The 15,817-nt window shown below is 43.7% G+C and overlaps 1 protein-coding gene across 5 annotated transcripts in view; it reads left to right on the forward strand.

Annotated features, from left to right (window-relative positions):
• LOC134353133 (anion exchange protein 2-like) overlaps positions 1–15,817 on the forward strand; it is a 265,524-nt gene that overhangs the window by 228,324 nt on the left and 21,383 nt on the right. For all 5 annotated transcript variants that reach the window (XM_063061096.1, XM_063061077.1, XM_063061103.1 and 2 more), the window contains 6 exons: positions 5,109–5,293; positions 7,312–7,528; positions 8,711–8,917; positions 10,078–10,226; positions 11,606–11,800; positions 14,326–14,544. In XM_063061096.1, the coding sequence (XP_062917166.1) occupies positions 5,109–5,293; positions 7,312–7,528; positions 8,711–8,917; positions 10,078–10,226; positions 11,606–11,800; positions 14,326–14,544 (1,172 nt within the window). The remainder of the gene's footprint in view (positions 1–5,108; positions 5,294–7,311; positions 7,529–8,710; positions 8,918–10,077; positions 10,227–11,605; positions 11,801–14,325; positions 14,545–15,817) is intronic.

A 15,817-nucleotide genomic window follows, 5' to 3' on the forward strand; every position in this document is an offset into this window, starting at 1 on the left:
TTCCTCTCCTTGGGAAGTGTTTCCATAACTCCAACCCAGAGAAAGTCATGAAGCATGTTCTGTGAAGGCAGATCCATCCGCGCGTAATTTGGTGTGCTTTTATCCACAAAGGTTTACTTCCTTGGACCCAAACAAGTCATACATTTCGTGAGGCAGTACAGAAAGATCTTTACTCAGTATCCAACGCAAACACGAGGAAATTTGCAGATGCTGGAAATTCAAGCAACACACACAATAAATGCTGGTGAACGCAGCAGGCCAGGCAGCATCTATAGGAAGAAGCACAGTTGTCGTTTCAGGCCGAGATCCTTCGTCAAGACTAACTGAAAGAAGAGATAGTAAGAGATTTGAGAGGGGGAGGGGGAGATCTGAAAATGATAGGAGAAGACAGGAAGGAGAGGGATGGAGCTAAGAGCTGGAAAGTTGATTGGCAAAAGGGATACGAGGCTGGAGAAGGGAGAGGATCATGGGACGGGAGGCCTAGGGAGAAAGAAAGGGGGGGGGACCAGAGGATGGGCAAGGAGTTATAGTGAGAGGGACAGGGAGGAAAAAGAGAGGAAAAAAGGGGTGGGAGAGTAAATGAATGAATGAATGAATGATGGGGTACGAGGGGGAGGTGGGGCATTAACGGAAGTTAGAGGTCAATGTTCATGCCATCAGTGTTGGAGGCTACCCAGACAGAATATAAGGTGTTGTTCCTCCATCCTGAGTGTGGCTTCATCTTGACAGTAGAAGAGGCCGTGGATAGACATAACAGAATGGGAATGGGACGTGGAATTAAAATGTGTGGCCACTGGGAGATCCTGCTTTCTCTGGCAGACAGAGCGTAGGTGTTCAGCGAAACGGTCTCCCAGCCTGCGTCGGGTCTCGCCAATATATAGAAGGCCGCATCAGGAGCACCGGACGCAGTATATCACCCCAGCCAAGTCACAGGTGAAGTGTCGCCTCACCTGGAAGGACTGTCTGGGGCCCTGAATGGTGGTGAGGGAGGAAGTGTAAGGGCATGTGTAGCACTTGTTCTGCTCACAAGGATAAGTGTCAGGAGGGCAACTGTGCTTCCTCCTATAGATGCTGCCTGGTCTGCTGCGTTCACCAGCATTTTTTGTGTGTGTTACTCAATATCCAACCTGGGTTATTACTGTGGACTCACAAGAGGTACTGGAGATACTGGAAATTTAGTTATTACTATACTGAAGATGTTCTACAGTGCAGAGAAAGTTGCACTCTTTGCTGGAGGAACTCAGCAGGTCAGGCATCATCTATGGTGGGAATGATCAATCAATATTTTGGGCCAAGACCTTCTCTAGATGCTGCGTGACCCACTGAATTCCTCCAGCATTTTATGCTCAAGATTTCTGTAATCTCTTGTGTGTAAGTTTTACTCTATGTAATCCTGACCTGGGAATCCACACAGTTACAGAAAGAACATCTAAACTGCACACAGAGAGCACTTGAGGTCGGGAACAAACATGGGTCAAAGGAGCTATGAGGCAGCAGCTCTGTTGGCTGTACACACTGCTGCCTGCTACCTATGTTCACAATAGGTAAATTAGGGAGGGTGGAGTGGACAACTATTCAATGCATCAACTGAATCAGGAAAGAGAAGACGGGGTAGATGTATTGTACCTTCATTGAATTTGCTCAGAATTATTCAGGTTGTAGTTGAGGTAGAAAACCAATTGGAGGATTCAAAGTAGTTGCAAGGAGGTGCACAAACTTGAGAAGTAACAGAAAATGGAGAAGTTAGAGGAGACAGCAGTTTGGGAGGATTTGAATTGGGTTTAATTTTAGACTGTAAGATATTAGAGCAGAATTAGGCCATTTGACCCATCACATCTGCTCCATCATTCCCTCACAGCTGATCTATTATTCCCTCCCAACCCAATTTTTATGACTTACCCTGTGATCTTTGATGACCTGACTAATCAAGAACCTATCAACCTCCGCTTTAAATATACCCAATGACCTGGCCTCCACAGCCATCTGCGATAATGAAGTCCACAGATTCAACACCCTCTGACTAAAGAAATGCCTTCTCATTTCTGTTCTAAAGGCTATCCTTGTATTCTAAAGTCGTCCCCTTTGGTTATGGACTCTCCCAATGTAGGAAATATCCTCTCCACATCCACTCCTATCTAGGCCTTTCAATATATGATAGGTTTCAATGAGATCCCCCTGTATTTTTCCAAATTTCAACAAGTACATGACCGGAGCCATCAAATGCTCCTCATATATTAACCTTTCAGTCCCGGGAACATTCTCGTAAACCTTCTCTGGGTACTCTACAATGCCAGCACATCCTTTCTTAGATAAGAGACCCAAAACTGCTCACAGTACTCCAACTGCGGTCTGACGAATACCTTTAGAGAGTGTACTTCATTCATTTATACATGGAGCTGGCTGTACTTTCCATGATTTGTATGGACCAGTAATAATAGTTTTCCCTAGCATATCACCATTCTGTGAAAATTCACTGAGACTGTGGTGGGGCAAAGCCAATGCAGTGAATCAGTGACTGTCCATCAGAATTATTTCACCTTTATGCTCTGGACAGGGAATTAACCAAAGTCTAGGTTATTACCTCAAGCTTTGCGGGAATTACTGACAATAAATACACCTAAATCACAGACAGTAAATTAAAACTGCAAATGCTGTAAATCTGAAATAAAAACAGAAAGTGCTGGAAACACACAGGAGGTTTAGGCAGCAAATGTGGGAAGAGAAATAGTTAATGTTCTGGCTCAGGGACTTCATCAGAATTGGAAGAGAGACAAATCAGAGAAGGTGGGGGAGGGCATTGGAAGAAACAAGGCAAGACGACAATGTGGCAGATAAGATCAGAGGGAAGTATTTTTGTCAGTGTAATGTGTTGTTAATGTTTAATCTGACTGACTGATTGTAAAGCGAAGGAAGACGGGCAGTTACAGATGGGGAGAGAGTGCGAGATACCAAAAGTTTGATAGCTTGATATTGAGTTCTGCAGGGAGAGAAAGGTAGTTGCTCCTTGAGTTTGCATTGAGCTTCATTGTTACCGTGCAGGAGACCATAGACTGAGATCAGAGTGGGAGTGCAAACTGAATTAAAGTGACGGGGATCAAGAATCTCAGGGTTGCATCCTTGGAATGCGCAAGGATGCTCCTCAAGGCGATCTGCTCAGTTCCTGCCAGCACCACTGAGGTAGCTCCTTAGGGCTTGTTCTAGTTCTGCTTTGCATCGAGGTTGGTACCTACTGCCTTTCAGTAATGCCAGCCTTCTTCCTACATAGATATACCTGGCCCACTATCTACTACTTCTCTTCTGCAACTATAACTTTACTCTTTTCCCACGTACTGACTTGTGTCAGTAGCTTTAGAGTGTTCAGGGCTGCCTGAGATCGTGCAGGACCCTGCCTCAGTGAAGAGAAGTGTTAGGTTTTACACTGCCTTTGCTACCCCCAGCCCAAATCAGCCACGTCACTAGCCTTCCACTTCTGATCTACATTTTCAGTCTCTTTTACATTCTGTATTTTGCCCAATATTTTGCTGTTTTTCTGCACCTGACATTTGTCAAACTTCCTTCTTTATTTTACATTATATTTCCTTTGTCATTCAGGAAGCCCCTCCTGTGGATGCTCTACCTTTCCTCCTCATGAGAATAAATGTGGTTTGTACACAGACTCTTGCCTTTACTCTGTATCTAACCTGTCATGTTCCTACTCTTCGTGTGTTTTGCTGGGACAGTGTATAGATTGAGTTTTACTCTGTACTTAACCTATGTTTTCCTTGTCCATGCCGTGTGTGACAGGAAGGTCATAGAGTTATACAGCACGGAGTTATACAGACCCTTCAACCCAACTCGTCTGTGCCAACCAAGTAGCCTACCTGAAGTAATGCCATTTGCTTGCTTGGGATTGGTGTGGGTTCCCTGTTATTTGTCCATCTATTTTAATGGTTAGTAAATTTGCAGATGACACCAAGATTAGTGGAGTAGTGGACAGTGAGGAAGGTTATCTAAGAGTACTACAATATCTAGAAAAAATAATTGGTCAAGTGAACCAAGAAATGGACCGAGATGCAATTCAGCTTGAACAAGTGCAAGGTGGTGTATTTTGGTAAATTAAATCAGGGTAGATCTTGCACAGTGAATGGTAGGGCACTGGAAAGTGTTGTACAACAGAAGGGTACAGGTGCATAGTTCCCTGAAAGTGATGACACAGGTAGACATTGTGGTAAGGGCATTGAGTGCAGGAGTTAGGACATCACAACAGGGTTGCAACTAGGTACAACTGAACAGGTTGTTGGTGAGACTACACTTGGTGTATTGTGCAGTTCTGATCATCCAGCTATTGAAAGGACGTCATTAAACTGGAAAGAATGTGGACAAGATTCATAGGGATGTTACCAGGACTGGAGGCTTTGAGCTATAGGGAGATAGGCTGAGAGCAGACCTTATAGAGGTTTCTAAAATCATGAGGGGAGTAGATAGGTGAATGGTCATACTCTTTTTTTTCCTCCAGCGTAAGCAAGCAGAAAATTCAAGGACTTAAGTTTAAGGTGAGAAGGAAAAGATTTGAAAGGGACTGGGGAGCAGTGAAGGTGGCAGATATATAGAACGAGGTTCCAGAGAACATGGTAGAGGTGGTACAATTATGGTGGGTTAGAAGTGGCCGCGGTGAAAGCAAGACCCTGGTTTTGAAGAATTGGTAAGATTACTGGGTAAAAAACATTTGGACAGCTACATGGATAAGAATATTTTAGAGGGATATAGACCAAACTCTTGCGAATGGGAGTAGCTTGAGAGACATTTTGTTCAGCATGGACAAGTTGAGCCAAAGGTATAGCTCTATGACTCTGTATCTAACCCATGCCATCCGTTCCCTGGAAGTGTTTAATATAAGAGTATAGATAAAGGTTTGCTCTATATCTAACCCATTCAGTTTCTACGACGGGATTGTTTGATGGCACAGTGTAGAGGGACTTGATATCTGGTCCATAGTGTCCCTGCCCTGGAAGGGTGTGATGGAACACTGTAGAGGGAGCTCCTGTATCCTGATTTCTCATATTCTTTGCTTTCATTCACTCTTCAAGTATGCTGCTATAGAGAGAAGCTCTTCTTTTGTGTCCCTACAGGGTGTGTTGAGTTCCTGGAACATCCAACAATGGCCTACGTTCGGCTGCAGTCAGCAGTGGAGTTGGAGTCGGTGTTGGAGGTTCCCATCCCAGTCCGCTTCCTGTTCATCCTGCTGGGACCATCCACCAGTAATCTGGACTACCATGAGATTGGCCGCTCCATTTCCACTCTCATGTCAGACAAGGTCAGGGTCTGGAAGTTGTGGGGAAGTCCTTATCAACAAATTCAAATCCCATAAATAATTCTGAATCAGGTTTATTATCACCATCACATATAACATGAGATTTATTATTTTGCAGCAGCAATACAGTGCAAAAATGCAAAAATTATGATAAATTACAAGATAAATGGTGCAAAAAAATGAGAGGTAACGTTCATGGGATCATAGATTGTTTAGATAGTGTTGGGGAAGAAGCTGTTCCTAAATCATTGAATTTTGCTCTTTAGACTCCTGTTCCTCCTCCACAATGGTAGGAGCAAAAAGAGGGCATGTTCCCAGTGGTGAGGTTTTTATTGATGGTTGAGGCTCCATCTCTTGTAGGTGAGCTGAGTTGTACATGTGATGGAGCTAGCTGAGTCTACAACCCTCTGCAGCCTCTTGTGCTCCTGTGCATTGGAGCCTGCACCAAATGCTGATGCAATTTGTCAAAATGCTTTTCATTATACATCTCACTAGGTGACGTACTGAATCTCTTCAAGCTCCTAATGAGGTAGAGCTGCTTGCATTCCACCTTTACCAAAATGCATGACCTCGCACTTCCCCACATTAAACTCCATTTGTGAATTTTTGCCCACTCACTCAATCTATCCGTATCTCTAGCAGAATTACAAATTACTTTATTATTATCATGTGTATGTACCTAGATACAGTGGAAAAACTTGCCATCCATATCATTCCAAACATAAGAACATCAAGGTAATACAAAGACAAAAGCAGTAACAGCATTCAAGGAATGTACAGTGCATCTAGACAAATAAAGTGCATTGGACATGATGAGGTAGACAGAGAAATCTCAAGAGTTCACCTTTATCATACAAGAGGTCTGTTCAGAAGTGTTATAATGACAGGATAAAAGCTGTCCCTGAGCCTGGTAGTATGTGTCCTCAAGCTTTTGAATCTCATGCCTGATGGGAGTGGGAAGAAGGGAGAATGTCCCGGTGTGAGGGTCTGTGATTATCTTGGCCGCTTTCCCTAGACAGTCAAGAATCACAGTATCCTTATTGCAACGCGTCCTTCCATCTGTTTTCATATCATCGGTAAATTTTGGGTCTTCAATGCATGTTCACTGTTCCTTTCTGCACATCATTAATGTAAACAGTGAACAACTGTGGGCAAGGACTGATCCTTAGAGTACCTCACTCATTACCTCCCACCAGCCTGAAAATAGCTTATTTATTCCAACTCCCTATTTTCAATGAGACAGCCATTCCTACGCACTTTCTCTAATACCATTTATGTTTAATATATGTACCAGCCTCCTCCTATATGGCACCTTGTCAAAAGCCTTTTGGAAATCTAAAAACATTACATCTATAGGTTCCCCTCTATCAAATTTCGTGGAGTACTACACAGTTACATGCCCTTTGGCACATCTAGTCCATGCTGAACTATTAACTCTTTGTAACATCCTGAAAGAATTTTTGCAAGTTTGTCAAACGTGATTTACCTTGCATAAAACCATGTTGACAGAGTTTCATTATATTCAGTTTTCCTGTAAGGTTAGCTGTCTGCTCATTAATCAATCATTCCAGCATCTCACCAGTTATACATACAAAACTATGACCTGTAGTTCCTTGTCTTCTGCCTTTCTGCTTTTTATTGTTTCCTTATTGCACAACAGCTTGTTCCTGGACAGGCTAGGTTAGATTAGATATATTATATTACAGTGAAATGTGTCAGTTGTGTCAATGACCAACACAATCTGAGGATGTGCTGGGGCAGCCTGCAAGTGTCACCATGCTTGCAGCACCAACATAGCATGCCCACAACTTCCATTCTCACTGCTCTGTTTCACCATCTGCCCCCAGCCCGCTCGGATCACCTCCCTGTTCATGAATTCCTTCAATATCCTTACCAGAATGCCCTTTCACTCATCCCACCCCCATCTTGAATCCTCTGCCTCAGTGCCCCCCTTCCATTTCTCTCCATCCAATCTCCCTGCTGTTGGTTTGTGGATACTTCACTTTGTTGCTGTTTTACAGAATTTCCATCGAGCCGCTTACCAGGCAGATGACCGGAATGACTTGTTGAATGCAATCAACGAGTTCCTGGACAGCAGCATCGTTATCCCTCCCTCCGACGTCCCAGGGGAGGAACTGCTGCTCTCAGTTGCACAATTCCAGCGCAAGATGCTGAAGAAGAGACAGGCAAAAGAGGAGAAGGCATTGTCCAAAGAGATCAAGAGTCAGGAGGAGAGAGGTGGGCAACTGTCCAAACCCATCACTACTCAACTGTTTCTCTTCCTACCATCCTTCGCTGTTCCGTGACCTCCTAACTCTGACTACCTTACCAGCCTTCTCTGCCCCTCTAAGCTTCAAAGAGCAGTCAATCCATTTTGGAAAAGAAAACAAGAAAACAGGAGCAGAGTGGACCACCAGGCCCCTCAAATCTGCCCCAATGTTCAACATGAAAAAAACTGATCTGTACCGGCTTCAAAACATGGTAGCGTAGTGGTCAGCACAGTGCTATTACAGCTCGGCGTGTTCCAGAGTTCAGACTTCAATTCCGGTCCCATTCTATAAGGAGTCTCTCTGCATCCTCTGTGTGGAATGCGCGGGTTTTCACCCAATGCTCCGGGTTCCTCCCACAGTCCAAATCTGTACCGGGTACGTTACTTGGTCATTGTAAATTGTCTCATGATTAGGTTAGGGTTAATTGGGGTTGTGAGGTTGCTGGGGTGGCAGAGCTCAAAAGGGCCAGATGGTCTGCTCCACGTTGTATCACTAAATAAATAAATAACCAAACTTCTCGACTGCAGTTCCCCAAAGCCCTCAATTTTTCAATCTTTCAAATATTTATCTATAGAACAACATAGGAACAGGAACTTCAGCCTACAATGTGTTGAACATGATGCAAATCCAAACTAATCCCATCTGCCTGCACATGATCCATATTCCTCCAATTTCTGCTTGTTCATGTGTCTCACCTAAATGTTTCTCAAACTTTACTGTTGTATCTGCTTCCACCATCTCCCCTGATAGTGTGTTCCAGGGTGTGTGTTGTTAAGCCTTTACAGGCTTCTGCATCTTCTGCGCAATGGGAGGGGGGAGAAGAGAAAATGACCAAGGTAGGTGATGTCTTTGATTATTCTGGCTGTGTCCCCAAGGCAGTGGGAAGTGTGGTGTCCTTGGAGGGAAGACTAGTTTCCATGATGGACTAAGCTGTGTCCACAACACTCAGCACTTTCTTGCGGTCACAGGCAGAGCAGTTGCCCTACCAAACTGTGATGCATCTGGATAAGATGCTTTCGATAATGCATTGATAAAAATTAGTGAGGGTCAACAGGGTCAAGCCGAATAATGTACCTATTATTGCACCCCTATCCTCTCACCTGATCTCTCCAGCTGCCTGTCCTGAGTGACTCTGCTGTTGTCCTCACAGCTCTCCTGAAACCAAAGAAGCCGGATGAGGAGGATCCTCTGAGACGGACCGGGAAACCATTTGGTGGGGTGGTTCGGGATGCTGCCCGCAGGTACCCTCAGTACCTGAGTGACTTCAAGGATGCCCTGAACCCTCAGTGTATGGCTGCCATCATCTTCATTTACTTCGCTGCCCTTTCGCCAGCCATCACATTTGGAGGGTTACTCGGTAAGAGAGCAAAGGCATTGAAGGGAAACAGACATTCACCTCCGACCTGACCAGGTTCATTCGCCTAAAGCATTGGCTCCATTTCTCTCCCCTGACCTGAGTATTACCGGCATTTACTGTTTTTATTTAATCTCTGTCCTACCTTTCACAACTTTAGGATATTTCAAAGCATTTCACAGCCAATGAATGTTTTTTAAAATGTCCTTTCATTCATGGGCTATCCAAGTCCCATGGAGTCTTAGTTGCCTATGACCCATGTGGGTTTGAGTGGGGCCCGATTATTCCCACCAACCTGAGAGTCATCAGGTGCTCTTGCTGAATGGAGACAATGTTGGCCTCACTGGAATTTTTTCCTCCGTCCTCTGGTAATCCCTTCCCATAACCTTGCAATAGAGTGTTTATTTTCTGAGCTCACAACATGATTTGCTCAGCAGAGCTGGCTAACTGGGGATCAGTTGTTGGGGAGAGACATGAAACTGTACAGCAGAGGGCAAGGCCCTTCGGCCCACCACATCTGTGCCAACCAAAATGCCATTCTAACTAATCCTGTCTACTTGTGCATGGTACATATCCCTCCATTCATTGCCTGATCATGCACTTGGCTGGGACATAGAACAGTACGGCACATTAATACTGTGCAGCACTCTAAATGTCCCTTAAACACCACTTTTGAATCTGCTTCCACCATTTTCCCTGGTAGCCCATTCCAGGCATCCGCTGCTTTCTGTTCAAAAATTAAATACTTGCCATGTAAATCCCCTTTGAACTCTTAACTCCTCCCCCTTTCATCTTAAATTGATCTAATATATGACATTTCCACCCTGGGAAAAAGACTGTCTATGTACTTTGTGCCTCTTGTAGCTTTACAAACTTCTAGCAGATCGCTCCTCAGTTCCCAATACTGCAGAGAAAACAATTTGCTGGTTGGATTTCCTTCTCCTTCAAGTAGTTTTGGAGTATTTTGCAGAAGCAGGGTAGGTGATATCTCCCCAAAGCCTTGATGTGTCTACTGTGAGTAACCCACGCCTCAGAAGCCTGTGTGAAGTTGGGGATCACCGCTGCCCAGAAGACCATGAGTGAAAAGCTGATGTTAACCATGAATTCAATGTTAATGTTTCCTGTGTACTGCCAGTGAATGATAACCACCTGTTATGTTTCAGGGGAGAAGACCATGGGTTTGATTGGTGTCTCAGAACTCATCATTTCAACAGCCATACAGATGATTATCTTTGGTTTGCTGGGGGCCCAACCACTACTGATTGTCGGGTTTTCTGGCCCATTGCTTGTATTTGAAGAAGCATTCTTTAAGGTGCGTGTGCTGCTGGGTTTCAAACTACTCAGGCAGATGTTTTGCACAAAAATTAATTTCTTCTACCTTATAGCCCTACCTATAGTCACAGGACTACAGAGCTCCAGGAATAACAGAATTATCCAACAGCCCAACCCCAAAGGCATACGTCCCACTGGCAGCTCATTGCTGGATTGAAGTACTGTATTCTTCTGTTCTATATGAGATTCAGCATTCCTTCACAAAACTCCAATGCTTGAATCACTCCCAATAGGTTCATCTTGGTACAAGGGCTGAAGTAGTTTGCTTATCCATTTAATACATCATTGGATAACCACTTTCACACTCCATCTCAAATTTGCACATTAACGTGTACTTATTGAATTTTAACTTACTTTAAGGATAGGTGTGGGTTTGAGTTGGTGTCTGATTATTCGCGCCAACCTCCTTGTCATCAAGCTCTCCTGCTGATCTGGTCTTCACATAGAGACAATATTGATTTTGCTTGATGCATGAACATGCTGTCACACTTGTCACACCTCTCTCTGCCTATTGACCAGACCAACACTGCCAAAGCACATTTTTATCAGAAGTGCTGGCCTTTATGTGGGTCTGTTACCTTTTCTATAATGTTGCTGTGCATCACATTCATGACACCCTCCCCTCCCCTCCATAGTCTCTGTCTGCACACCTCACTGCCTTGGTAAAGCAGCCAATATAATCAAAGACCCCACCCACCTCAGGCATTCGCTGTTCCCCACCCTCCCATCGGGCAGAAGATATAAATGCCTGAAACCACACACCACCAGGGTCAAGAACAGTTTCTATCCCACTGTTATAAGTCTATTGAACAATTCCCTGGTACAATGATTGACTCTTGACCTCACAGTCAACCTCGTTTCCTCAGCCTTGTACCTTACTGTCTGTCTGCACTGCACTTTCCCTGTAACTGTAACACTATTCTTCATTCTGTTATTGTTTTCCTTGTACTACCCCAAAGCACTGTGTAATGAATTGATCTGTATAGATGGTATGCAAAACAAAAGTTTTTCACTGTGCCTCAGTATGTGTGACAATAAATCAATTTACAAGTTACATGACACCAGTATCTTTGCAGGGGTCAGTATCTGGGAATACCAGATGTTCCAAATAAGGGTCTCAATCTGAAACTATCCATTTCGTTCTACACATGTTGCTTGATCTGTTGAGTCCCTCCAGCAGATGGTGCTCTTTTTTTTTTTGGTTCTGGAGTCCGGCATTAGGCTCAGATCTCTCAAGTGGAGCTTAAACACCTAATCTTCAGCTCAGGGAAAAGTGATCAAGCCAGAGGGGGAGAGTATGTGAACTCAGAGGAGTTTCAGAGCAGCAGTTCTCACTTCTCTGTCTGACTCTTTCACCAGTTCTGTGAGTCGAACAAAATGGACTACCTGACGGGCCGAGTGTGGATCGGGTTTTGGCTGATTATCATCGTGGTGCTGATCGTGGCATTCGAAGGCTCCTTCCTCGTGAGATTCATCTCCCGATTCACCCAGGAAATCTTTGCTTTCCTCATCTCAATAATATTTATTTATGAAACATTCTACAAGCTGGTAAAGGTAAAATCCACAGATTCATATCCCTGCATATCTGGAACTGGAAGTGACAAACCCTAAACCAAGAGCATAAACTAATCAGCCCTGCATACAGGCCATTGAGTAATAATCCTCATACTCAGTCCGGGGAGCAATAATTGCTCCATACCCAGCTGGCAAAGAGGCCTTTGACAAGACCTTACTGAGCAGATTGGTCCAAAAGCTAAGAGCCCAGGGATTCAGAGCAATTGGCAAAATTGCTGGAATAATATGAAGCAAAGTTTGATGTTGAGGGATTGCTTTTGCTTTTGGAACTCTGTGACCAGTGGGGTACCAAAGGGACCCTTGCTGTTTGTCATATCGATTAATGATTTGGCTGTGAATGTAGGAGATATAGTTAGTACGTTTGCAGATCACAAGGTGGTGTGTGGATAGTGAGGAAGATGGTCAAGGATTACCTGAGCAGTGACAGATGGAATTTAATACTGATAAATGTGCGGTGGTGCATAGCGCAGAAGTGAGCCCCATCAATTTACCAGTAGCCCATTCTGGGAGGAGCGAGAAAGTTAGGTCACATGCAGTATGTGATAGGATCCTAGGTAGTACTGAGCCAGAGAAAAACTTCATTTGTCAAGCAGAAAACAGGGAGATCAAAGTGCAGTTTTATCATACACTGGTAAGGCCACAGCTGGAACACTGCACTTCTGCAGATCATATATGGAGTCCAGGAGAAGGGGCTCAACCTGAAATGTCAGCTGTCCATTTCTTTCTGTAGGTGAGTTCCTCCAGCATATTTTGTGTTGCTCTGAGGAAACCATTTTGTCACCCAGAGGTGTCTAGAATCTGGAACACACTGCTTGGGGTGTGGTGGAAACAGAGACTCTCAGAACATTGAAGAAGCAACTACATATGCACTTGAATTGTCAAGGCCAAACAGGCTATTGAGCAGGTTTTAAAAAATGTGGTAGTGTAGAGGGTCACCATGGTTGTTATGGGCGGAAAGGCCTGTCTCGGTGCTAATGATTCATGGAGTATGGCTCTATAACTGTAAGGTGAATGTCATTAGAGTAATGGATACCAGCACTGTCTGGTTCCCCATCCATTTTACAATCCTGTGTCAGATAAGGTAAGTATGTGCATGTATGAGGCATGGTGAGCATGTATAAGCAAGGCAGTGTGAATGGGCATGGAGGAGAAGGGGAGCATAAGTAGACTGACAGGCAAATGCATGCTTACTAAAGGTACATGATGGAGCGTATTCATGCAAGCAAGCAGAGGTGAGATTGTGAGGCTGAATTGGGATGTGTGTACATCTGTGGGGATGGGGAGTGTGTCACATCTGATTGAGGCTAGGACATGGATTGTTGATCTGTTTTTCCATTCAGTCAACTGACCAGCTGGTGAGTTAGCTCCTGCTCCCTGCTCTTGCCATTAATATTTCTCATCAACAGATGTCCCTGACTGATGCATAACTGTCCTGGCTTCATCTGCTGTTTACTGAGAGAACTGCAGCATCTTCTGCCTATAGAATGGTTCCAAACTTCCGTCCTGGAAGTCCAGATCTGACTTGATTTCTCTCTATATCTGCCATATTAGTACTGACTAATAGCATAAAAACTTGGATAAAGTCACTCGTTAGTGCAGCATAATCACTGTGAACTCTGTATTTAATTTACTGATTGAAAACCTTCACTTCACTTCCACTAAGTTGTATTCCTAAGGTGAGAAGCTGGAACTGATGTCACTGCTCCAGGTGTGGTTTAATTAAGGCTTTGTATAGCTGTAATATAATTTCCATCAATTTGTGCTCTAGTGTGGCAGATGTAAATGGTGCTGTTTTATCGACCTTTTGATTATTTGGATAATCTATGTACTGTATTTACTCAGCTGGACTACTCTGACAACAGCCCCTCCCCACTTCTACAATCTATACAATCAAAGACAAATGTGATGGGGGAATATCACCACTTGTACATTCCCCTCGAGGTCACACACTATCCTTACCTGGAAATATATTTCCGGTCCTTCATTGCTGGGTCTAAATTCTGGAAGTCCCTCCCCAACAAAACACTGGTCATGGACACCTCAATGTTCCATCCTGGTGAATCTCCTGTGCATCCTCACACCACAATCATGTTCTTCTGATAGTGTGGTGACCTGAATTACTTCAGCTGTTTTAAAAGGTTGTGCCATAACTTCCTGCTGTTGTATCTTTGTCCTAGCTAATAATAAAGATGTATCCATGTGCTTTCTTCACCATCCTATTCGTCTGTACTGTGAAATATCCTTTGGGATGTTTGGAATTGTACACCAACTGCCTCTGTCCTTAAAAAGCCCCTGGATCCCGAGCATTTGTTGTGTACATCTTAACCTTTTTAATCCTCCCAAAATATATCATGTAATATTTTTCAGGGTTTATTTAAATCTTCCACTTCACTGCCCATCCCACCAACACAATAATGTAGCTCTGAAGATCAGCAGTCAGTATAATTGGGTGGTGTTGATATTCCATTCTGACTCTGAAAACCTTTCCACTTGTGTTCTTGCAGATTTTCAAGGACCATCCTCTCCGCAGTTGCACGAACGGTACCCAGAACATGACCGTTCTATCTCTCACCTACCCAAACACCAACGATACAAACCAAAGCAGCACGAAACGGATAGGGGAGCCAAACACATCACTGCTCTCCCTCGTCCTGATGGCAGGCACCTTCTTTATCGCCTTTTTCTTACGCAAGTTTAAAAACAGCCGTTTCTTCCCCGGGAGAGTAAGTGTCACTGGTGAGGGCCTGAGAGTCATTCTTCACTTTCTCAGTTGTCTTTGTTTTTCTTTAAACAGATTGTCCGGTCCATCTTAGAATCAGGAGGAGCCATTCCATCCCTGTTTCTAAGAAAGCTGTGCTTATGTTTAGTGAGATAGAACTGATCCTTTTGCCACCCTTAGATTCATACTATTACTCACAAGGCTTTCTGATCTGACTGTTTAACTGCTGAGTGGATCTGCTGATTTTTCTCAACCTGTGTAAGGAGATGCTTCCTAATATGTCCCAACAGCCTGGTTCAAACTAAGTTTTGTTCTATACTCACTTATCACAGAAAACAACTTTTATCCATCCATTGGCATCATTTACACCAGTGATTACATAGAACAAATGAAATCGGCAATCGCCTCTGATCTGGGCCAATATTTACGTGCCGGGCGGCACCTAATTAATTAGTTTGTTTATTTCGGCTTTTTTCTTAAAGATGTGCTGGGTGCCTCCCGGCTACCACTGCACCACTGCATGCTTCGCAGCCCAGAGGTTGGGGACCATTGATTTAGATTTAGAGTCATATAACATAGAAACAGGCTCTTTGGCCTAACTTGACTTTGCCAAGCTAGTCCCATTTGTCTGCATTTTCCCATATCCCTCTAAACCTTTCCAATCCATATGCTGTACCTGTCCAACTGTCTTTTAAATATTATAATTTTATCAGCCTTTACCACTTCTTCTAACAGCTCGTTTCATATACTGACCACCCTCTGCAGGAAGAAGTTGTTCCTCATAATCACATAATGATTTAATCTTAAGGATTGCTTAATTTATGCTGTGCACACTGCCCTTGTGAGTTAATCCTTGTACACTATGTTGATTTTTTGCTGCCCACCTCTTAAAGTAATATGTACTGTATTCAAGATTGGTGATAAAGGGAGAGGTGGAAACGTTTTGGGAATGACAAACAGACTCTTGGTTAAGTGAGTGCAAGGGAGCAGGTAAGGTCCTTTATGTAAGGTTATCCTTTTGGTAGAAAGAATTAACAAGAAATACAGATGTCGTACATTGTTGATGGACGGTGTAATAATATTAAAAGTAAGATGTGAGTTTTCTTGTGCAGGTACAAGTAATTTTATGATATTGGGCTTTATTGCAACTAGGATGAAAAACAAGACAGGAGAGCTTGCCACAACCTCGCAAGGTTTTGCAAACCCATTTCTAGAATACTCTGTAGGGGCTTGATCTCCATATTTAAGAAAGGGCATGTTTGGTTTGGAAGTAGTGC

The sequence above is a fragment of the Mobula hypostoma genome, chromosome 1 (assembly GCF_963921235.1).
Source record: "Mobula hypostoma chromosome 1, sMobHyp1.1, whole genome shotgun sequence".
Taxonomy (NCBI): Eukaryota; Metazoa; Chordata; class Chondrichthyes; order Myliobatiformes; family Myliobatidae; genus Mobula; species Mobula hypostoma.